Raw genomic sequence first — 25,961 nt, 5'->3', positions numbered from 1 at the left:
AAAAAGTATGTTACGTAAAATATGCACATGATATGTGATTAAAGGAACCAGAGGTGGTGTAATGAATCTACTGGTGCTCCTTGTTTCTTAAGATCAACTTCTGTGTGTGTTGACGGCTTCCGTTAGTGCTTAGCATTATTATAACTTGCAAAATACTATTTGGACCATAACACTGTTAAGATCACCTACACCATAAAACAATTCACTTAAAATGTGAGCAGCTTTATACGAGATAAAACATCCACAGACTGAATGCAAACAGGAGCAGGACCAGAAAACTGCAGAAATGACTCCTAAACAGTCCTATTGTGTGTCAGAATCAGAATAGATGTTATTCACCAGGTACAGTTTAAAAACTTTGTTGTTGGAGCGAAAGAACACAAATCAACACACGGAGGAGGCCATCTGCCACGCCATCATGCTTAGATGGAAAGTGGGAAAAACAGGAGGAAGAAAGGGGAGGGGCGAGAAAAAAAGGCAGGATTTAAACTGAGTTCCATGGGAGAGCTCAGTATAGATCTATGAAAAAACGTCCTGTGGAGACATGGAGCAGGACGTGGGGAGGGAAACCAATTCAATTCAACTTTATGTATATAGAGCTAATAACAAAGTCATCTCAAAGCGCAGGTGCAGCAGATTTCTGTTCTCGCTCTAATTCCCTCGTAATTATCCAAACATCTCACAAACAGAACAATATTTATATATATATATATATATATATATATAGATATATATTTTTTTTTTTTTTTTTTTTTAAACAGAAAAACGCTGCTCATGTGGTTTTTGGTTTTTCTGTATACATGTAAATCAGTAAAACACAATAACCACATGGTTTATTTCTTATTTTGATTTGGTTTTAAACCAGAATAAACAAAGAATGAAGGTACACAGATTATTTTTCTTTCCGTCCTCACACATGCATGAGTTCGTCTCCACTGAGGACAAAGACTTGCCTGTCCGTACGCAAACACTGTGGCGTTGTAGCCCTCAAAGCAACCCTCCACCAGCTTCTCTGTGCAGGTGCTGTAGATGGCGTCCTGCTGGGAGTCCATGTCGAACACGTAGTCGTAGGTGAAGGCCTTGTCTTTGCCCAGGATCACCTGAGGCTCCCCAGGCATCACGTAGGTACAAATATGACATCCTTCAATCTTCTCCCTGGCCAGCTGAGGACGAATCCTGGAGAAAACACACAACGAACATCAGGGAACATCATTTATGGCCAAATGGATTAAATGTAACATTTTCCTTCTGTTTCTCATTGTTTTCAATTGTAATATTAATAAAAAATAATGTAATAAAAAAACAAAAAAACAGTATGGATTTGACTAGAACCGTCTGTTTCTATACTTTGGAGTGAATATTGTTGTGAATAATGTTTGTGACTTTCTAAATAAAAAGATAACATCAACAAAAAAAAAGTTAAAGTAATTTTCACAATCCCCATTAGGCGCCATCATCCAATTTATTCAACTCATCACCAAATATGTTTTACATGAAATGTCGTCCGTCCACTTTTCCTTTGATCTGATGCCAAATGCACGTGTGTTCAAATCTTCAATAGATTGTAGACATTATGAAGGCAGGAAGTCAGATACAATGACACTTTCATAACAAAGGATTTGGCAAGTAGAGAGAGTACATATTTATTTTGTGTTAAGATATTTCTACTGTGGCCATTAATAACCTTTAGAAATATCTGAAATAACTGCAGGAGAACCTGAACATGAACCCTTCCTCAGACATCAAACATAATAAAGATGAACTGAAATCATTTCCTAATGGGATGGAAATATTCGAGGCAGGTTTGCATATAAAAATAATAATAACTTTAATTTGTAAAGCACTTTACATTCAGAAATCTCAAAGTGCTACAGAGACAAGGGCAGTGAGAAAAAAATAAAAATAATTCAACAGATAAATAACAATAAAACCAACAGCAAATAAAATCAAATAAACATAAGAAGCTTTTTAAAAGTTTTAAAGGCCTTGTTTAAAAAACTCAATCTCAGTGTTTTGTTCTGTGTTCATAGGAAGGTGAACACATCCAACAACAACAACATGCTGCTTTTTTCATCCATAATAATGTGCTGCAGCTGTTTGGTTTATAAACAGGGTCAACATCCTCTTACTGTGAGCCTATAAAACTATAAAACTATACTGGGTTATTATGCTCTGTCCAAGTCTGTCACTCTTTCACTAAACTGATCAAGGACTGAATGATGGTAATGCTAATGTGAATGCTAACCAGCTATGTGGAAACGTGAAGAAAAGTGTTATATAGTTATAAAATAAAATATCTAATAAAAAACAACATGAGGACAAACTCGTCTGGCAATGAACATTTTAACGACCACAATATTTTTTGACCTTGAGTTGAAACCACAGAAGTGAAAGTAATGGATTATAAGTACTCACGTTACTGTAATTCAGTTGTTTTTATGGCGACTTGTACTTTTTTTGAGTATATTTCTAAATCAGTCATTTTACTTTTTAAAGAGAAGAGGTGTCCTAATCCGATATTGATATCAATCCGAAATCAGCCAGAAAACAAATATTGGATTTTATGACACAGCATCTAAAATCACTGATTTTACCTCCTGTTGCTGACTATTGTTCTCTGTTTGAGTGACATCACATGATCAAAGCGTTTCTAACATGTCACACTACAAAATAAGTCAGAAAAGTATGATTTGTGCCGATATCGCAACGGATCAATATCGGCTGCAATATCGGTATCATATCGGAGGGGACATCCCTATTAAAGAGCGTGTTTTTAAAAAAGTAAAGAAATTCAAACAAATGTATACACTCAATACATACTGAGTAAATTGTATGTTTTTGTTTTGAAATGATCAGCAAACATTATGAAACAACAAAAAATAAAATAACCAGACAACAATCAAATATGTCACATCGTAGCCGACCAATCAGATTAAACGTAATGCACCGTATTAAAACACTAGTAAATAATGAAGATTTTTCTCAGTTTTAGAGTTCATAAACGTATTGTACTTTTTTAAATTTTGATTTAAAATCATTGGTGTTATTTTATTTACAAATAATTGTACATTTTGACCTTTTATTTTATACAGATAACTTTGTGGAAAATAAATTAAGTTCCAATTGTTGTATATTTGATCTCTTCCTTTTTCAGTTTCAGAGATGTTTACTGTACGTAAGGAACCGTACCAAGATTTATTAGCAACAATAAACGTAGGGGGTGAAAGTAACTAACTTTTACTTTGAGTATTATTTAATTGAGCTACGTTTTATTTGTACTTGAATCAAATATGAGAACTTCTACTTAGATATATCAGTACGCTTTACACATCTGTCAAACCAATAATGGTACATGAGATGATGTCCTATGGGTGAATGTGAGGAGGATTAAAATGACTAAAGTCTTATAAAGATGATTATTATTAATATGATGACCAAAATATCAGTCATTGACCAGAGATAGAGATTGATGAGTGTCTGAGTTCTTGTTGTTTCTTTTATCAAATTATAAAACAAACCCCTTTTTACTCATTTATATAAACATTTGTTACATACATTATTTTGTGTTCAGACTCTAATAATCTACTGTAAACTGCCCTAATTACAAAAGCATGTTTAAACCAAGTTTGTGGATGAATTTGGTTTTAGTTTTGTCTTATATTGAGGCCACAATAATAAAGGCACCTGCCAGCAGACTGTCCGTCTGTGGTCACTACGAATAAGAGCCTCATTGTGCCTCTGGTGTCCACAGACAGAACAATGGTGTGAGGGGAACCACAGAGGAACCATTGTGTCAGTGTGAGTGACACGGAACCCTTGTGGTGAAACTGTTGCTTTATCACAGAGAAAGTCCTGAAAAAGTATTTATCATCTGGCTTCTGTAAGGTCAGCTATAAATACTGACGTTAGGGTTGGGCAATATGGACCAAAACTCTTATCTCAATATTTTTTTTTTTTTTTCAAAATGGTGATATACTGTAACTGGCAGAATGTGCTTAATTAACACACACTAATAAGTGACTGTCTTTGATTGTCCAGTAAACTGGCCTGATCTGAACCCTAAACGTAGAGAATCTATTGGCTGAAGACGGACACCTGACCCAACAATGCAGAGGACCTGAATCAAGACCACCTGGCCTTCCATTGACCCTGAGCCACAGGTTGATCACCTCCATTGATTCATGTAAAAAGAGGCCCAACCAAGTATAAAGTACATACAAATGAACATACTTTTCAGAATCTTGACATTTCTGTTTAAAATGTTTTGTTTTTTTATTGATCTTATGTAATATTCTAATTTTCTGAGACAATGAATTTTGGGTTTTCATTATCTGTAAGCATTAATCATCAACAAGAAATAAAGGCTTGAAATATTTCACGCTATGCGTCATCCTGAGTCTATATTTTTTATTATTTTATCATAGACTTCACATGTGTCAAACTCAAGGCCCGGGGGCCAATTCCAGCCCTTTGGAGAATCCAATTTGGCCCGCAGGAGAAAGTAAATATGCCAATATCGAACGATTGCAGTCATTTTTAAAATTCTTATAAAAATCCTTAAACTGTCCTCAAATTATGAAATAATGTTTCCCTTAAATAAATAGAAATTAGTCACGAAATCCAGGGAATTTAAAGTGAAGATCCTGTTGGGACAGAGATCTGTCACTTATTGCTTGTATATAGTCAGTGTCTTACATATTATGTATTTTATGTATACGTAGAAGTGCAATAATGAAATTACTTGTTTTCCAGCATAAAATCTGTGTCTCACTAAGGATTAAACTGTTCATATTTGGCCCCTGAACTAAAATGAGTTTAACACCTCTGATATACTGTATGACTTTCACTTTCTGTAACAAGTGACTAAAAACATTTCTTTGTGATTTTATTTTTTAGATGTACCTGTATGTGCTTATTTTAAATAAAAGGTGAATTTAGTCTCTTGCTGTATCATCACAAACAAAGAATAAAAAAAAATCACTGCTCAGAAAAGAAATGCGGTTTCTGGTCTATTTTAAAAATATTGTTGTTTAAGCGTTATTAGAGAAGCAGAATTCTGGGTCAGGGTCAGGTCAAAGGTCATCGGGGCACAAAACTAAGCATGTCCAGCTAATGATAGCTGCTAATCCATATAAGTTTGAAGTCTTTGGGTGGAAACATTGGTGTTTTAAAACTTTCTAAAGTTCTTAAAGCTGAGATCTGGAGTTTTTGATAAATCTATGTTTATGTATCATTCTTTTACTTTACTATGTTTTACTGCTGGTGGTCATTCATATACATTAATGTATATAAGTCCCTCCTTCCTCCTATAAACGCCTATACACATGGAAACGAGTGTGCCCAGCCAATAGGCTTCCACTTCCTGTTCTTGAGACTGTCAATCAACGTGAATGTGGAACTGTACACAGAAACAAGTAAATATGGTTTTGGCTCTAACCTGACCCATAGATCTATATCAATGTGACCTTGTTATGTTCCACGATGTGCGTGCAGAAAAGTAGAGGCGTGGCTTCTGGTAGATTGGGAGAGGCAGTGGGAGGAAGTGGAGAATTAGGGCGGGACATCGAGACGTTTCTCAGAAACTCTGGAGATCAGCTTTAACGTAACAACTTAACGACAACCATTCCAGGTATTCACCAACTTTCTAACATTAATGTTTTGCTTGTTTGCTGTGTTCATTTTTACACAATGTATAACAGCTGAAACCTAAGCATCAATAATAAGAAATCCCTGAAAGGCAGGACCAACGTGTGACTGATGAAACATTGGTATCTGACCAATCCCAGCGCACCAATGATCGGGTGTTCATAAACGCTGCGGCTGAATTTGATCGTCATTAACATGTTACGCCCTCAAATATTCCTGGTTCGGAGGCCCCGCCCACTGATGTCAAACAAACATTGGCAAGAAAATAAATCCCTGATATGTGAACAAAACAATTGTTTACATTTCGATGAGTCAGGCTGGAGAGAGAGAACCTGTGCACATTTGAATTAGGTTTGTGAATTTGGTCCAACGCACGTCGTACGCTCAGATCTGAACATACGAACAGTTGATAAATGAGGGCCAATGGGTTCTCCTCTTTGGATACTCAAAATACTGCTGCAGCACTTTGGAGCCAGGGTATTTTTAGCAACCTTTAGATGCAACTTCAGCACATAAATATAGTAAAATCAAGTTCAGATGAACTACGGCCGGGCTAGCCAATTAGCACGTACCACGTTCCCCAGAATTCAGTCAAATGACTCGGTTCCACGGAGTAAAAAATGTCTCTGAAAAGCTGTTCACATTCACTCATAGAACATCCATGTCAAATTACAGCCTGATTCAACGAGCATTAACGGAGGAGTAGTTATTTAAAAAAATGGGCCCAAGGAGTAATGGGCCCCAGTCATATATTGGTATTTGTCAATGATTCGGTATCACCAACTGTCACAATATTTGACTCACAAATAAATGAGAAAAACACTTTAATGGAAATTGCCAAAAAAAGGCCCTCGGGCCCCTAATCGAATTGTGCGAGGCATAATCGTAATCTACGTTGAATTACCTTTGAATCAATATATCACGACTGTTCCCATAAATTTGGAAATTACCGGAAATGGGGGGTGGGCCCCCGGGCCCCATTTCAAAACAAGGGCCCCGAGCTTCTCATCATACTCATTCATAGAATATTCATACCAAACTGCATTCCGATCTAACGGAGGAGTAGTCATTTGCAAAATGAGGCCCCTGGGGGGGTAATGGGCCCCATTTATATATTGGTATGTGCCAATGCTTCAGTACCACCAACCATCGTAATATTTGACTTGCAAATAAATGATAAATCCACTTTTTTTTGTTTGTTTTGGGGGAGGGGGGGCTCCTTGGGGCTCGGGTTCTGAGCATCAATGCGTACACATCCATAGATTATAGCTACCATATTTCAGCCCAATCTGTTCAGGAATAACACAGCAGTAGTGATTTTAACTAGTGTACACAACAACTAGAAGAAGAAGAACAAAGTGAGGGGTGTTTGGAGTCCGGTACCCCGGCCTAAATATGTAAGGGGTTACCGTAGTGAGAAAAACTATATTATTTATATTGACAGACTCTTTTGCAGCACTACAAAATCAAAAATGAAAAGTGAAATCCCTGAGTGGAGGAAAAAGTAGGGCTGATATAACAAACATAAAGAGGTGAACACTGAGGACCAGTGCAGAGGAGATGTTACAGCGGAACGTTCCACTGTCCTCCACAGAGGAGACACTGAGGCCAGTGTGAGCGCATCACACTGAAGACACAACCGCCCTCGCCAGAGAAAGTGTGCGTCAGGGAAAGGACACGCCGTCACCGGCCCCACAAGGGCTGACGTAGAGCCAAACACGTAGAGCCAAACACGTAGAGCCAAACACGTAGAGCCAAACACGTAGAGCCAAACAAAACAAAGCAGCGTTGGTGAGTTCAGCAGCACAGGTGTATATGTGTCGAGGCCGTTGGCTTTGAAAATGGTTTTAAACAACACTGCGTGCCAGAAGGGTGTGGCTTGTCTTTTCTTACAAACATACTGGAAAAACTCAGAACTAGTCAGACAAGTTGAAAATGACTGGAACGAGAACATTAATTACTTTGCAGCTCGTTGCTGTTACATGCCTCAAGTCATCCTGTCAATCAATCATAATCAATAGCAATTCACGTCCAATTGTTGGTGGATGAACACGTTTAGGTCTTTAGGAGAATAAAATGACTAGACTACAACTCTAGGTTACAGAGGACCCACTCACTGCAACATCAGCACAATCTCATTTTAAAACAGTTTTCTACTTCACATGAAAACATGAAGTACAAACAGGGTTCAATTTGAATTGTTTTTTTATTATTTTTTTTTTTAGAAAGGGTGGGGAAGAATAGATTGTTTTACAGTGAGGGTGAGATGTGAAGTTATAGAATATATTGTGCTTATGTTGTGTAATCCAGCCAGTATAGTGACGTGTGAAGCTTATCTATAATGGTGGTGGCTGTGAACAGGGGGAATGAGTGAATGGTAGTACCTAAAGCAGGTATTTAGGATTAACGTGTCTAAAGTTAAACCCAGTATGAGTTTTATTCCACATCCCAAGGTGTGCCAGTGCATCGTAGACCAGTATATGTGCAAAAAAACGCTACCGCAAACCCAGGAACTTCCCTGGGCCCGCAGATGCAGCCAGGGCAGCAGAAAGAGTGGGGGCCAGGGAGCCCCAGGCCACCCCCCCACGGCCGAGCAGCCCCCCAGACGCCCCCAAGATCCCAGGCTGAGAGGCAGCCACCACGAGCTGATACTGCAAACATGGCTGCAGCTTGGTTCAAAGATGTGCAACGTTGTATTTGCACATGCACGTGCACACGCAAGGTATATATAATAAAAATATACTAAATGAGTAAAATCTTAACATTTATACAAAAAGTAAACAAAACGACAACAGAAATGCACAAAATGACAATAAAAATCAACAAAATAACTGTTAATATAGAAAAAGGCTCCAAAAAAAACACACATTACAGAAAAATACACCAAACAACAAAAAATATGAAAATTAGTCAAAAACACAAAACCAAATATTTATACAAAAAATACACAAAATGAGTCCAGAATCACTACAATGGCAACAAAAACTATAATTGTACAAAAAATGCACAAAAAGAAAACAGAAAGATAGAAAAATACACATAACGACTCCAAAAAACATACATTACAGAAAAATACACCAAAGAAAACTAAAAAAAAAAGTAGAAAAACAACACATTTATCATGTCATTAAACCAGGTAAATCACTATAACACTACAGAGTACAGAGTATGTACAGTATGTACAGTACACCTCTGTACATCCAACCTTCAAACACATACTTCCCACGAGCACTGCACTAGTTTTGTAAATCAACCATATTTAGTGCAGTCGTTCACAATCTTTTTTGCATCGTGACCCCATTTTAAAGAATTTCTGGTGACCCCAAAGAAATTTTGAAGCCGGGCTACCGGACTCTAAACACCCCTCACTGTGTTGTTGTTGCTGTTGTTTTGTACATGCAGACCTGGCCGTAGTTCATCATAACTTGTTTTTTTAGAATTTGTTTTTTATTCATTTTAGTTGAACTAGATTTATATTTCACAAGGTGAAAGTATGGAAATACTTAAATAAAGATTGTGCACTTTAATAATTAAAAAAAATAATACTACTTTATAAATCTATTTTCATTTTTCAGAAATTTCAGGTGACCCCAAATGGGGTCCTGACCCCAAGGTTTAAAATTACTGCTTTAGTGGCTCCTGAATCATTTCTGGTCATCTCACGCCTGGGGTGGGACTAAAACTGACTTTATTTGTTCATTTTCCACTCCCCTCTCTCCAGTACCCCCTGAAGTGACACTGCGTACCCCTATTTGAGAAACACTGGTCTAAGGAACTGAATGACACATAACTAAGTGATAAAACGCACTACAGAGTAACACTAGGAGCAGTAATCCTGACATGCTGAGAATATGGGGATACTATACCTTTATTTTAATGACATTTCTTGACTAATTAGCCTTAAGCTGCCATTACTACTGAAACATGACTGTTTAATATAGCACTAATTAAACATCAGTATAGTTCATCTATCCTGCTGCTCCAGTTTAGGGATTGCTTCTGAAGAGCCATGTCGTACAATTAGAACTAAGTGACAATTTTAGCAGCGAGAGCCCCAGTTCTGCTTTTAGCCTCAGCATTAGTACAGAAGCATTAGTACAGAAGCATTAGTACAGAAGCATTAGTACAGAAGCATTAGTACAGAAGCATTAGTACTGAAGCATTAGTACTGAAGCATTAGTACAGAAGCATTAGTACAGAAGCATTAGTACTGAAGCATTAGTACAGAAGCATTAGTACTGAAGCATTAGTACAGAAGCATCAGTACTGAAGCATTAGTACAGAAGCATTAGTACAGAAGCATTAGTACAGAAGCATTAGTACAGACACACTGTAGCAGTAGATGAGCAGGAAACGATGCCACAAATCCTTCCATTTCCTGAGTCCCAGATACACTATGACCCTCCGTGTGCACACACACAATAACACTGTGTGCGGTGCGTGACATTTAAGAGGTTGTCATAGTGACCACTACTGGAGGTAAAGAATTAAACTCATAATCTGATTCCAGCTGGACATAAAACTGGTGTGTCTGAATAAAAGATGAATTGAGTCATCATGTTTAACATACCGTTACCATGGGCAACAGAGGGCCATCAAAAGGATTATTTCATTCACATCTATAAAGTAAATGAAATTAAACTAGCTGGTTGGATCAGGCTAGGGGTGGGCAAAAAATAGATTTATCGAATTTGTAGATAAAAACTATTTTTATTTTGCAAATTTGAGTTTAAAAAAAGAAAAAAAAATATAATATATATTTTTTTTTCACCATAGTTTTTTCAGAGTTTTTGGCATTCCGATGTGAGCCCGCCCCTAACCCTAACTCTAACCCCTTGTTTACCCTTTGAGTTATTGTATGTGTGCCACAGCCACTATTCTGAGATGCTAAGGGAAGAGTTTATTAATGTTTTAATTGTAATGTTATATGTTATAAAATATGTAGTTATCTGATTTCTTAATCAGAACATTTAAGCTACTGTGAAGTTGCTGTTGCACTTTTGCTTAAACCTGAGTTAAAGCTAATATTGTTGAATGACAGAGCCTCGTTTACTTTTTATTTTGGGATTGTTTTATGTATTTTAACTCTAGAGGACAATCACAGCAGACAGTTTGTTTTGCTGCTTTCATTACTTCTCAGAACACCACGAAAAGCAGCGTTAAATGGATTTATGAATGCATTCTAACCCAGAAATTCATCTAAACAAGCCACACTACAGAACTCACTCACACGTGCTGTCCATTTATAGGAGGAAAAGCCTAAAGTGGCAAATATTGTGTAGCTGTTTGTTAATAAATGAGCCTGTGTGGCATTTTTCACAAGACTTTGAGTAAAAAATATCCAGATTAATATGGTATATCAACAAAAAATATCGAGATATGAGTTTTGGTCCATATCGCCCAGCTCTAATCAATGTGAAAGAAAGAATGTGCACAGCTATGTTTTCACTCATGGTCATAACTCCCTGACACCCACTTAAATATCACAGTCATGATGGAAAACAAAGCCATGAGAACATTGGTTCAACTTACTCAAAAAAGGAAGTTAAAATGCCGTGTTTATGGGATGCTTTGCTTTATGAAAAATGTTTTTTCCAGAACAAACGAGGGCACACCATATCCCTGTGGTGGGCTGATAAATGCTTTGCTGCTTCCTGAGTGATGGAGGTCAGGGCGCAGACTGCCGCCGCCCCCCACCCCCCATAATCAGAGCAGAGAGAGGTTAGACAACGCACAGTCTGTTAGCTAAAGTGTTTTTTCATTCAAACGACTCAGCTTGATCGGCTCGCTGAGAGTTTCTTTCAGTGACGTTCCAGTCCAGACAAGAATCAGCGTTCTACAATCTTTAGTCTAGTTACAGTATTATATATGAAAAAATGACTTTGTAAATGGTACGATAAGTTTATGACAAACCCTGCTAACTGAGCTGAACTGAGTTAATGCTATAGTGGGAAAGCCTTATTGGACTGTAAACGGTCTTAATGAATGTTCCCATGATGCAGTCTGGGAAATAGTTCCAGTTAGGGCTGCACAATTAATCAAATTTTAATTGTTATCAGGATTTTGTTCACCATGATTAAATGAACTCTGTAATAGTGTATTTATTCATTTAGCCTTTGGTACATTTAAAATTATTTTAATTAAAATAAATCTTTAAAGCTTCATTTTGCACTGTAAATTATACACATACTGTTTGTTTAAAAGTAGTGCAATAAAAGCACACATTTTTCTCTAATATGGTAAATATTTGTGATTATATTCGTGACTGATACAAAATAATCATATAATAACCCAGCCCTAGTTCAAGTGTTAGTAATTTGAAATATAACTTCCCAACACCATCAAATCTTGATTAATATCAAGAAAATCTGATTTAAAACCTTTTGTAAATCAAAGTGGATCTTGTTGGGTTTTTTCTTTCTTATTATGAATTTTATATATTTTGATAAGCGCATTGAGATGACTGTTGTAAATTAAAATATACAAGTTGAATTTAATTGAAATATTATTCATAGCCTCAAAATGCAACACTAGGGCAGAACAATATCAATTACTAGAGAGAATAAAATGGAATTTCCAAGAGAAAAATGTAAATATTTGTATTAAAGTGTGAAGCCATTGAACCATGTGTTGACAGAAATCTGTATTAATTATGAACCAGGACTAAAGTCAGTGTGTGTGTGTGTGTGTGTGTGTGTGTGTGTGTCTAGTCTACACGCGACACACCATCTGCAGCGTTCCAGTCTGATAGAAGATAACAGTTTAAAGGTAAACAAGTCATTCTAGGTGGAGTGGAAGTGGCTGCAGCCCAAAAGTTAAACATTTATACGTGATGCCATCACAAACGCTAAATATTAACAAAGACGTCACCATCACTGAGGCACCTGCAGCAGGAGATCAAAATACCCACAGATTTTAAATATGCAACTTTCTGAGGCGGGGGGTCGACTTTAGCCACACCCACTAAAAAAAACCTCAATCAAGACAATGTTGAACAAGGAATTCATCAATTAAAGGTGGTTTATAATCATCACAAACACCTTCAATACTGTGTAGTGTAATTAAAACATGTAAATTCAATTCAGTGCCTTTATTGTCATTATACAAAGTATAACAATATTTGGGAGCTTCTCCTGTTTACAATGCAGAATAGGGGTGGGAACCTCTGGGTACCTCACGATACACAGCTCACGATAACGATTATCCCACGATATGACGATACTGCAATTATCGATATATTGGTCAGAAATAAATCTCCGATAAGTGTCAACATACCAATGTAAACAAAGAAATATCTCCAATAGTGCTTTATGTAAACAATAAATAGGGTCTTTATTACCAGTGACATTATTATAGTGAAATATTCCAGTAAACAATATATTGGTTCCTTCAACAAACAGTGACAACATTTCTGTGAAGACGTACCTGTACATTTTAGTAAAAAAACGGTAAAAAGGTTTTGAAAAAAAATAAATAAAAAATCTATACCTAGCAGAGCATATCAATAATCGATCGTGCAGAAAAATATCGCGATATATCACCGTATCAAGATATTGTCACACTCCTAGTGCAGAACATGTTAAAATAATACAAACATTACAGTTATTAAAAAAGTGCAAAACAATATAGGGATAAAAAAGATAAATTATTATAAATGTAAAGATTAATTATGATCTTTGGAAATTTAAGAATGAATTCATATTGGTTGATAATAAAATTGAGGTTAGAGTTTTTTTCACCACTACTCCAAACAACTATGATCATACTGTACATGTTGGGCCAAACTTTAAAAAGATCAGTGTAAGTTAGTTATTATTACTGCTTGTTGAGTGACTTACATGTGAACCAATTATAAATATTTCTTTTAATAAATCATTTGGATGTGCATCTTTTCAAAGGCACAACTGTTCCTGAGTTTTAAAAAGGACATTTGCTGATTCAGCAGTTTTCATTTGCCGTGCCAAACTTACGACAGTATCAGAAATAGAAGCCGTTAAAGGCTCCGCCTCTGAAGCTACAAGGTTAAGGGATTTATTTAGGGATATTTCTGATATGCCAATTATATTTTCCAGCACAAGATTTCAGATTTTTACTAAAACCGATAAATACACAGATCTGCTCCAGACCAAGCTTATTTTAGGTTCAATAACACAACAGCTTATGGCTACGCTACATGTATTCCACAACTTAAACATCATCTGTGCAAAACAGTTATGGAAAAAAGCCATATTTATTTTCATTATGTTGTCTCAAACATCATATATCAGTTTTTTTAAATATCGGTGGAAAAATCGATGTCAAAACATATCCCATTTTATAGCTAATACAGCACGATGTATCAGTGGACCGATAATATTGTCCATCTCTGTTTTAATTAATTAGTCCTTTAATTAGTTTTTTTCTTGAGCATGGATTATAATTTGGACCAAATCTTCAACTGCTGCGATACTAAATTTTCACTTAGAAAGTCATTTAAAACATGAACAACACATGTGACCTATGGTAGTTTGTTTGGATATTAGAATATTCTTTATTATGGGGAAATTTACTGTCATCACAGCTCAATAAAACAAGACAACAGAAGGAAACACAGAAGAACCCAAAAAATAGTGCAATGAAGATAAAATAAAACTATACATGTATTAATAAGGCCAATACATATTTAGCAACTGAAAATTTAAAAAAAACGGCAGAAATAACAACCTGTATCTGAAGTTTGTTCTTTTTACTAATTACATTTTAAGTAATAACAGAAGACTGACCTTGACCTTAAATATGACTAAGCGAAGGTCAAGGTCACACATTGAAATTAAATTAGATTAGATTAAATCGGGCTTTCGCCTTTAATTGGCCATGTAATGTTAGTACATTATTGGAATTTGTCTTCTGCACTTAACCCATCCCTGAGGAGCAGTCGGCAGCCATTTTTGCGGCGCCTGGGGAGCAGTTCGGGGTTAAGGGACTTGCTCAACATCCCACAGTGACGGCCCCGGTGAGGCTTGAACCGGCAACCCTCCGATTACAAGCCCACAAGCCCAGCGTCCTTAACCACTAGGCCACCACTCCCCTCAAATGTTGTTCAATGGTACCAGTCTGATTTGTGGCCAATTTATATATATATATATATTGTGACGTGATGAACTTTGACCCCTACTGATCTTTATACTGGTAGGTCGTACAGCTTTGGTCCTACAAAATAAAATACTCCACTTGAGATGAGCTTTTCAGAAATGTAAACATTAAACTCTTACGATAAATATTTGTAGAGATATGGAAACTTTTCAATTGCCAAATACAAAAAGAAATACAATAATATAAATAGAAATGTAACTACAAAAATACATATATAAAGTGTGTATGCAACTTGAAAGTAGCCACAAATGCAACTTTTGTCTCATCTTTTGTATGAAATACTTTTCCATGGAGGGGTCAAATCCCAGTTATTGACAGAAACTCAGCTTAAATCCCACCAGTGATTTACTAAACAAGGTGGCAGCAAACACAGCTATTTGTGACAGTGCGTTGGCAGATTCATGATGGATGTTAGGTTACATCCCTCTACTATTTGTGTCACCATTGCCACATTTAGAACCCAGCTACCCTTTATTAGACAGGTCAGTACAATATGAAACCAACATGAGGAGAAAACACAAGACAAAGGAACTAAAAAACTGTTTCTACTGCTTCATTTAAAGAGTTTCATTACATAAAACCATTACTTTTATGTAACTGCTTTTTTTGCTTGGGGACGGACCATGAGGAGGCTTTCTGTACATCTGGTAGAAATGTGCTGACTCATCAGGTCATGATATAGATAACTATATAACTGCTGCTCCAGTGGCTATTTGTGAGCAGAGCTCAGTTCAAATGTAGACTAAGCTTAGCATCATCTTAGAGTGAGAAGTGCTTCAAAAAGCAGGTCATGATTACAGAAATAAAATCATCGAGGTCAGACATAAGCAACGGTTGGCCCAGGGGCCACATGTGGCCCTCGGTCTAATTTTGTGCGGCCCTCAAATTAACGTCACAAAATGATAGAAAAATAGACAAAAGGACAACAAAAACACACAGAATGAATCCAAAAATGCATGAAAGGAAAATAAAAATATAAAAACGGCCACCAAAAACATATCAAATGAGTAAAAATTTACACATAACAGAAATTCATAAAATGATTAAAACAACACAAAATGAGAAAAAAATATACAAAATGATAATAAAATACAATACAAAATAACTCCATAAGCTCATAAAATGAGAAAAATAGACAAAACGACAACAAAAAAAAACATAAAATGACTTTAAAAACACAAAAAGAGAGACAGTAAAAAAAAAATCATAACAAAAAAAAGAAAATAAACTACAAAAACACACAGGGGGGAAAAATACAAAAAAATGACTCAAAAAACACATCAAATAAGAGAAATTTACATAACAAAAATTCCTATAATGAGAGAAAAATACACAAAATGAGGAAATGTGGACGTCGGATCAAACACACTTATTTTGTGGCTCAAACTGTGGTTAACGTTACATATATTTAATCAAGGTTATTAACAATACTGGCTTACAAAACACCTGAAAACTAACTGGTTTTGTAGTCTTCATAAACTGTTGCACTTACAGTAAATTATTTTTAACTAGGAGTGTGACGATATCTCGATACGGCAATATATCGCAATATTTTTCCACACGATCGATTATCGATACGTTCCCGCAAAGAATAATTTCTTTTTTATCCGATTTTTTTTTTTTTCAAAACCTTTCGTTTTTTCACTAAAATGTACAGATACGTCTTTACAGAAATGTTGTCACTGTTTGTTGAAGGAACCAATATATTGTTTACTGTAATATTTCACTATAATGACGTCACTGGTAATAAAGACCATATTTATTGTTTACATAAAGCACTATTGGAGATACTTATTAGTTTACATTGATATGTTGACACTTATTTACAGAAATGTTGCACTAAAATAGTGTCACTGTTCATAGGACACTTTTTATATTTATTGTTTTTCAGAGATAGAAAATAAAAATGGTATTTTTTCATTTAAGCTTAAATAGATTATCGTAGATTGATTTCTGACCAATATATTGATAATCACAGTATCGCCATATCGTGAGATAATCGTTATCGTGTGCTGTGTATCATATCGTATCATGAGGCACCCATTAGGTTCCCATCCCTATTTTTAACACTATCAAAATGGCAGCGTTGACAACAAGAAAACTTGGGAGGAAATTGTAGAAGAACAAACACCGTAAAGAACCAAATCTGTTCATAGACGAGTTCTCAGCGAGGAAACAGGAAAACTATTGTTATTCATAGTCCTGGTAACTTAGCAACACGTTCACACATTGTGGAACGCTTAAAGAGACATGAGTTACAGTTTTCTCTATCCACAGCTTTTCTTAAATAAAAAGGGAAGAAGAATAGAAAAAATACCTAGAAGATGCAGAAATTACGAGAAACAAAGATCTACACAGTTTGTTGCATTAGCATGAGTCCAAGATGACAAGATGAAAATTACAATAGGACAGAATCCAAAAGTACTGCTACATTACACCTTTTACACACTCCAATATCATTCATCCTGTTTTACTTAATACTGTATATACTGTATTTAAACTCCACTTCTAGATGTTTCATAACATACAAAATTAGAGAAAGATTCTAAAAAGGACAAAAAAATGACTCCAAAAACTTACTACAGTAAATGACCAAAAGACACAAACTAAAAAAATTATGACAGAAAAATGCACAAAATGACAAGAAAACACAAAACAACAACAGCAAAAACCCCCACATGAATTAATGTGTAAAATAAATCAAATAAAACAGATTTTAGATTCAGAATAGTGGACCAATATCTGATATTAATATTGGATCGGGACAAAAAGTTTTCCAAAATATTTTAACAAAGTTTCATGACTTAGTTCTGAATCAAGACCATGAACTTTAGTCACGCCCCAAAACATGCACTCCACTTCTAAAAAGCTCTCTGATTGGCTGAAAGGATTTGTAAAGGTCTCATCCAGGACCAGGAGAAGCAGCAGATCCACCATTTGGTTGATTCCTGCTCAATGACGCTGCTGGTATAATAATGCTTAACATCTTTGGGGTTGAACATATTTTAAATATAAAATGGGCTATATTTCCAAAACATTATAATTAGTTTGTGACTTTTTAAGATTGGAAAATAGTTTGTTTAAATTCTGTAACTTTTCCAGGTATTTCCTGAGCGTGGGGACCCCGCTTGGTGGTAAGTGTGTATTTGTACTTGAGCAGCTCATGATATTTGACACGTCTGTAAGTTTGTTATTTTAGTTTAAGATTTCTGCTAGTTCCGTTTGTGTGATTCTGTAGCTTTTTGTAGTTTAGAGGGAGGAACGCTGGGTGTCCTCCCTACCTTTGTTCAGTTGGGTCAGGGTCTCCAGTCCGTTTTGTTTGGTTCTGTTGCTACTTTCTTAATCTTTGTTAATAAATACTTTTGATAATTGCGTCTCAAGCCTTTGGTGTTACATCCTGGAGGGGGCCACACACCACAGTAAAGCGTAGCAGCTTAGCTGAGTACATGTGTTCTTAACTATCCTGTTGACGTCCACCTGTTGCCATGGCTGTCGTTATGGTACCTACGGTCTGTTTCCAAAGCTACTGCACCTTTACCAGGGCTGTATTCTTTAGTCCATTACAAACACTATTTTACAATCTGATATTTGATTTTTATGATACAAAATCAATGAATAATGCATTTTGTTGTTGTTTTCCTACAACAGCTTCTTCTGGCTTCATTCTCACTACGAGTGTTTTTTGTTCCTTTCAAACCTCCCTCATCCTGAAGCACCTTGTTACGTTAGCACCGCCCACCCCCTGTGGGTTTGTCAGCTGTTGTTGTTTCACAGCCAAGTGGGATCCCGTTCTAGTCGTAGATACTTTACTCCAACACAGAGGTTGATTTTAACAAGATTATTTTTCTCTCCCGTTAACCCCGTCTGACCCACTTAGACCAGTCGCTACATGCCTGCGTGTCGTTACCTTAACACTCTAAGAGGTTTAGACTAGAGGCCTATTTAAAGCCATTATCTCAATTGTTCTGCTCTTCAACAAAGAAATAAGAATGTGTCACTAATTGACACCAAGTCAGGGTGTGTGATCTGATGATATGAAAAAATGAAGGATTAAAACATGGCGTCGATATGCCAAATCACGGAGATCATAGAACCGTCTGGAGTGCACATTTTATCCCTCGCGGTGCCTTGTCTGTGGCTCAGACACAGCACATCCAAAGGGTTTTTACACCATTTCAAAGTGGCTCAAAATGATGTTGATATTGTGCTGCTAGCGATTAATAAAAGGGTCTTGGTGTTACATCGTAGAGGGGGCCACACACCACAGTAAAGCGTAGTAGATGTAGATGAAGCACAGTGAAGCACCGACTTTGACCCATTATTGTTTTTCTTGTAAAACTATAATGAAAGTTTACAGTATATCACCTATTGCCATTTTGAGGAAAACTATTGAAATATGAATATTGTTCCATATCACACAGGCCTAATGTAATCAAAGCAATGATTGTCCAAACTGTGTGAAATGAAAAGACTGTTTAAAGTAGGATTTTATTAATATGAGTGTTTTACCTCAAAAACAAATGGAAATCACTGGACTGATCTGCTGCCTTGTTATGTAGCAAGTGTTGCTAATGCTAATGCTACACTATTTTTTTATTAAATCAAGTAAAAAGACTGTGTGACTAAAAGCACTTTGAAGTTTTGCATGTGAACCTATTTCTTGTTGTATAAAGTAGTACTAATCACCTGAGCAGGCAGGTTCAGCAAGTCCTCACTTTAAGTGAACCAATCCCCTCTGTACACACCAACTATTGACACATCAATACAAATAAAGCAGCAACAGTTCAAAGCTGTACACACAGGGTTCTACAGCTTCAGTCAAATTACATTCTAGACTTTTTAAGTTTAAGACCAACTTTACAGTAAACACAATTGGGGGGGAAACCGCACATGAATTACATACTGTAGGGTTAGGGTCAATTTGTTCCAGGGTCTAGTGCAGATGTGCAACTGGTGGGTGGTGGCCCCCAAAGTAAACACACAAAAATACACAAAATATCAGTAAAATACACAGAAAAAGACTATAAATAGAATATTTGCATTTCCTGAAGAAAATGCAAGTGAGGATGCAGGTGCTGGCCCACGTCGCACTGCATTAGCATTAGCAATAGTTACCATTAGCTAGCATTAGCATTAGCAATAGTTACCTTTAGCTAGCATTAACATTAGCAATAGTTACCATTAGCTAGCATTAGCAATAGTTACCATTAGCTAGCATTAACATTAGCAATAGTTACCATTAGCTAGCATTAACATTAGCAATACTTACCATTAGCTAGCATTAGCAATAGTTACCATTCGCTAGCATTAACATTAGCAACAGATACCATTAGCTAGCATTAGCAATAATTACCATTAGCTAGCATTAACATTAGCAATAGTTACCATTAGCTAGCATTAACATTAGCAATAGCGACCATTAACATAAGAATTAGCTAGCATTAACATTAGCTCGCATTAGCAGTAACATTAGCATTAGCTAGCTTTAGCAATAGCTACCATTAGCTAGCATTAACATTAGCTAACATTAACATTAAAATCAGCTAGCATTAACATTCGCTAGCATTAGCTAGCATTAGTGAAAGTTACCATTAACTAGCATTAACATTATCATAGCAATAGTATTAACCTAGCAATAGCCTAGCAATGGCAATAACCGTGCATTAGCATTCATCTAGCATCAGTTTCCCATTAGCAATAAGGTTGAAGAAGGTTAAAATGTGTTGAAGGTCGTAGCTGAACATGTTAAAGGTCAAATGAATGTCTGGGGATGAAGGGGTTAAAAGTTGAAAAAGCTAAAATTTCCAATAGAAATTAATGTGAAAGAAAAAATGTAACAAGTCAAAAGGTTTAAAAGTTACAAATTATAAAAGTACAAGCATAAATCTCTGAAACTTTCAGAATTTTTTGGTAGTTTAATTGTCAAAAATTGTACAAACGATGTAGGAGGAGTTAACAGACGGAATAAAAAACAAATAACAATAGTGAGGACGTCTCCTGTATCCTCAATAATAAACAAAATCACTCCAAAAACCTACAAGATGATGACAATTATAACCAGAAATATATCAAACAAAAAATACAATAAATAAAAACATTAAGAAAAGTAATTAAGGAAAAAATCTTCGTTAATATTTCTCATGTTGTTGAAAGTTACTACAAGCATGAAGCGCATCATGTTAGAGTTCCTCTGAAACCACGTCACTGTTCTGTAGTTGGTTCTGCTGATTGCACAATGTTACAGTAAATTACTGATATTTAAAATGTGAGACTAATTACAATAATAAAATCCTATTTATTAAGTGTTAAAATGTAAGTAAAATTGATATAAAGGTATTGTGGAGGATGTTATTTTGGCTTCAAATTCTAGGTGGATCATCAAGACTATTAGTCCTCTTAAATGTCAATCATTCTGACGTCACATTTCTGTGTGAGCACAACATACAAATAAATAAATAAATAAATAAGCTGAAATCACAGAGAACCACTGCTCAGCTGAACTGGGTTCTTAACCCGATTAAACAGACTCAAGCTGAGGCCTGTTGGACCTTAAAGACACCCCCCACCCCACACCCCCCCTTTAAGACTGTATAATCTGGGATGAAGTAATATGGATTAAACTGATGATGAATTCTCTGCTTGTTTTCCTTATATGGACAAAACAATCTGTAAGAGTCTTATTTACAAGAGCTGGATATGTTTAGTTTTTCCTACAGGTTATGGAATACAACGTGTTTGTTTGACTATGTAAAAAAATTATATTAATGACACACTATAGGTTATAATATTAGAAAAAACAAACTATCACTTTTAGAAAGTTAAAAACATGTTATTTTCTTATTGTTTCTAATGATCCTTTATTTACATAGAGAAATTTAACTCATGTAAATCATTGTTCCTGAATAATCCCTATATTCTAATAGTATTTAGCATTATCAGCACTTTTCTTTAACTTCTGAGCAGCATGGAGAACTTACTGGATGGATGGATGGATGGATGGATGGATGGATAAATCATATCAACATGTACATGCACTTTTAAGGCCAGTATCATGTACTGAGTGTGCATCGTACTGAGATTGTAAATACGGATGCACTCTACCGGAAAATTAATTTTTGCACAAACATTTTTGTGAACTGACACATGCTTTATTTGTTTATTGGATTATGTTAGGGTTATAATCTCAGTACGGAGGTAAACTCAGATGCCCTCACTTTGTTCTTCTAGTTGTTGTGTACACTAGTTAAAATCACTGAAATATGGTATCTATAATATATGGATGTGTACGCATCGACAACCAGAGCCCGATTTTCATTCAAGGGGACCCTAAAAAAAAAAAAGTACATTTATTTGCCAGTCAAATATTATGACGGTTGGTGGTACCCAATCATTGGCACATACCAATATACAGTATAAATGGGGCCCATTACCCCGTATGTGTCACGGGGCGCCAAGGGCCCCATTTTTCAATTGACTATTCCTCCATTAGTTCTGTTAGATCAGAATACAGTTTGGTATGAATACTCTATGAATGAATATGATGAGACGCTATAAGCCTTTATTTATTTTTAAATGGAGCCCAACCCCCATTTTCAGTCATTTCAAAATGTATGGGAACATAGTCTGATATATCGTTTCAAAGTTAATTATGATTATGTCTCAGACATGATTATAGTCCCAGAGGATATTAAATCAGAATTACAACAATAGTTCATAAAACCTGACTAGTGACAAACTGTCAATCTGGAATAAAGGACCATTGTTAACCATCCATGATAATTATAAAAATATAAATCTGTGTCTTCATGTTCAAAGGATGTGATGCTTTGGTGAATGTATCAATAGGTGAATCAGTGATTTCTAACATTAATCAATAGATAAATCAATGATAACATTAATCAATAGATAAATCAATGATTTCTAACATTAATCAATAGATAAATCAATGATTTCTAACATTAATCAATAGATAAATCAATGATAACATTAATCAATAGATAAATCAATGATAACATTAATCAATAGATAAATCAATGATAACATTAATCAATAGATAAATCAATGATAACATTAATCAATAGATAAATCAATGATAACATTAATCAATAGATAAATCAATGATTTCTAACATTAATCAATAGATAAATCAATGATTTCTAACATTAATCAATAGATAAATCAATGATAACATTAATCAATAGATAAATCAATGATAACATTAATCAATAGATAAATCAATGATAACATTAATCAATAGATAAATCAATGATAACATTAATCAATAGATAAATCAATGATAACATTAATCAATAGATAAATCAATGATTTCTAACAGTATATGATGATGAAAGCAGATGCTGAGCGGCAGGTGTTCACTAGGCCCGCGGCGCTGACTGACAGGTGTCTGATAAATAAAACATTTAAAACCGTTTTAATGGATTAATCAAAGACTCACCTCAGAGCCACGCGGACAGAACTCTCATCTTGTCCCGTGGTCATGGTAGCTCGACCAAAACAACTCAGTGAGGAGAGGAACAAACGGTCCGTCACCGCCACAATAAAGTGCGCAGACCCCGCACTGAGCAGCTGAAGGACTGCGCGTGCTTACCTCCACCTCAGCGGCGCCATTTCCACACAAACACACACACACACAATGTGAGCGGAACCTAGTTCCAGGTGGGCAGTAGTGGGCAGCTGGGTGCACATGATGCCTCCTCCTCCTGCTGTGCGCGCGCTCACAAAGTGCTGCTGCTGCTATGTGAGCCACCGGCACGCGCGTTCACGTGCATAACAACACGAAACACACGGCCGCGCGCGCCGCTGCGCCGCCCTCACCTCACTTGTCAATGCGTGCGCGCACTGGCAACCGAGCCGCAATGCGTCAGAAAACCACGCCCACCACGAGGCTTGCGACATTTGGGGGGTGACGTCATAAAGGGGAGTATCCATAGAAAGGATGTGAGTTAATGTTGAGGTGGAATAAATAATGACTAATTTATTTATTTATATTTTGTATGTGTGATTCTTCTATGACCCTTTTCTATATATTTGTATTGTACAATTCTGACTTGTTGAAATTTTGTATTTTTCAATAAACAAAAAACTAAAATAAATACATAAATAAAGATATGAGTTAATGTCAGCTATTGTACATCGTATCAATAAAATAATAAAAATGTATGTCATCAATAGATCGTTTCCTTTAAACAGTTGGAGAATCAAAGCAGAGCTGAGGCCACATTTCTATATGCACAATAAGTTCTTAAAAAGAACTTTTATTCTTCAAAAACTATGCATTACAAATACAATGTAAACACATTTCATATATATATATATATATATATATATATATATATATATATACGTATATATTAATTTAACACAATGGAACCTCCCAGAACCCTCTTAAGGTGTTCCTACCCTCTGGGGAAACTTTTAGCTGCAACACATGGATCAATTATATATTATAAACTTATACATGACTTTGTGTGGCAGGTCCACAGCCATGGGAAAGACAACCAATAAACATTTGTTTTTAAAACATAATGTGCATATGTCTTTAATCCAACAACTAATGGACTTTATTTTACAAGATAAAAAATATACAATATTTTTGAAGTGGAAAAATGACTGATTTACTATTATTTATTGTTTTCTTTCAATTCTGTATGTATGATTCTTGCTTGTTTGTCCCCTTTCTGTATCGTTGTATAGTGTACACTTATGACTTGAAAACATATATTTCAAAAAATATTAAAAAAAATATATAGAAAGCATATATCCAATATTATATAGAATCCATCAAATTAATCAATAATAAGTCTATTCACAACTTAATAAATGATTTATTTATTGATTAGAATTCTGACTGCTGTAATCTTTAACTTAGACTGATCTACCTTATTTCTATTTCATTTATACAATTTATCTAATTTTTATATCGTTTGTCATGTATGTTCTATGCACTTATTTTTTTACTGTTACTGAGAAGCATGAATGTACTGTGCATAACATTCAATAAAAAAAAACATCTTTTTTCATAAACATTCTGTTTTGTATATGTATTTTATCAATAATTAACAAAACTAACAAAAAATAAAGGATATTTCCCAATTTTTATATTGTAAATTGAAAAAGGAGCAAATGGGTAAGAAAGTGGATGGATGGATATATTGTTCTGTAAATTGTAAACCTGTGAAAGTTGTCAAAGTATTGAAAACAAAAATAAGAGATTTATTTTATGGTGTTTCCTTTCCGTCACATTGCAAATACTTTTCCTGTGTCTGGTCTAAAATTAACCTGAGATTTAGGCTTTTTATTTCACTATTTCTGATGTTTTGGCTCTTTTAAGTTTTTATCTGGGAAACACTTATGTACTGTATGTAAGCCTGTATATATGTGCACATGCTGTACTCTATTAGTAGGCATATTTATACTATGGATCACAAGGACATGGTATACCATAGTAGTCATAGTGTTTGCCTCATCCTGTGATTTGCTCTAACTGGCTCAACACTATAAAGGCTGGATATCGTTGTTTTTTTAAGCTTTAAGACATGCTTATTCCATATTCAACCAAACAATCATCTTTCCATCAATTATTAGCATTAAGCCTTAAATTAAATAGACATTGTAAGAATATTCCATGATTCTGTTATCTTCATTTCACTACAAAATGTATGACAGATATTATAATGTGTTAGTGTGTGACGCAGAGGACTTAAGTCTTCAGTCGATGCAAATGTAGCCACATAAACAGCTGTGGTTAAATGCATTACAGATGTGTAAATGTGTTGAAGATCTGAGAAAAACACTAACATAACAAAAGACCACAGATATACCGTATTTAGATAACGGAAAGATAATTGGTATCTGCAGGCTGTATCAATCAACTTGTTTTGAAACTTATTCTTCTTTGTATTTGTAAAATTAAGATCTACAAAATCAATACGTGACGACCGTAATACCTGCAAATTGTAAGATAATAAATTGAGGTTTAAAATGATTTAATAACTCTTGGTTTTGTATTGCCCCCTTGTGGCTGAAATCGCTGTGACACTAAATTGATCACTTCAAAAGCAGAAATTAAACCCGAAAATATAATGTGAAAATATCCTGAGCTGATGATTGGTGTATTGAAGTGTAACATGAAACATCTAAATTAAAAGAGTCAATGATTCATA

The 25,961-nt window shown here is 35.4% G+C and overlaps 1 protein-coding gene across 7 annotated transcripts in view; it reads right to left on the bottom strand.

Moving 5' to 3' along the window:
- kif21a (kinesin family member 21A) overlaps positions 1–23,627 on the bottom strand; it is a 63,857-nt gene extending 40,230 nt beyond the window's left edge. For all 7 annotated transcript variants that reach the window (XM_028448803.1, XM_028448806.1, XM_028448808.1 and 4 more), the window contains exons 1-2: positions 23,234–23,627; positions 954–1,176 (exon numbers count right to left, since the gene is read on the bottom strand). In XM_028448803.1, the coding sequence (XP_028304604.1) occupies positions 954–1,176; positions 23,234–23,277 (267 nt within the window). In that variant the 5' untranslated portion in view covers positions 23,278–23,627. The remainder of the gene's footprint in view (positions 1–953; positions 1,177–23,233) is intronic.
- Between the last annotated feature and the right edge of the window lie 2,334 nt (positions 23,628–25,961).

The sequence above is a fragment of the Gouania willdenowi genome, chromosome 6 (assembly GCF_900634775.1).
Source record: "Gouania willdenowi chromosome 6, fGouWil2.1, whole genome shotgun sequence".
NCBI classification, from domain to species: domain Eukaryota; kingdom Metazoa; phylum Chordata; class Actinopteri; order Blenniiformes; family Gobiesocidae; genus Gouania; species Gouania willdenowi.
This window is presented reverse-complemented; position numbering and strand designations above follow the sequence as displayed.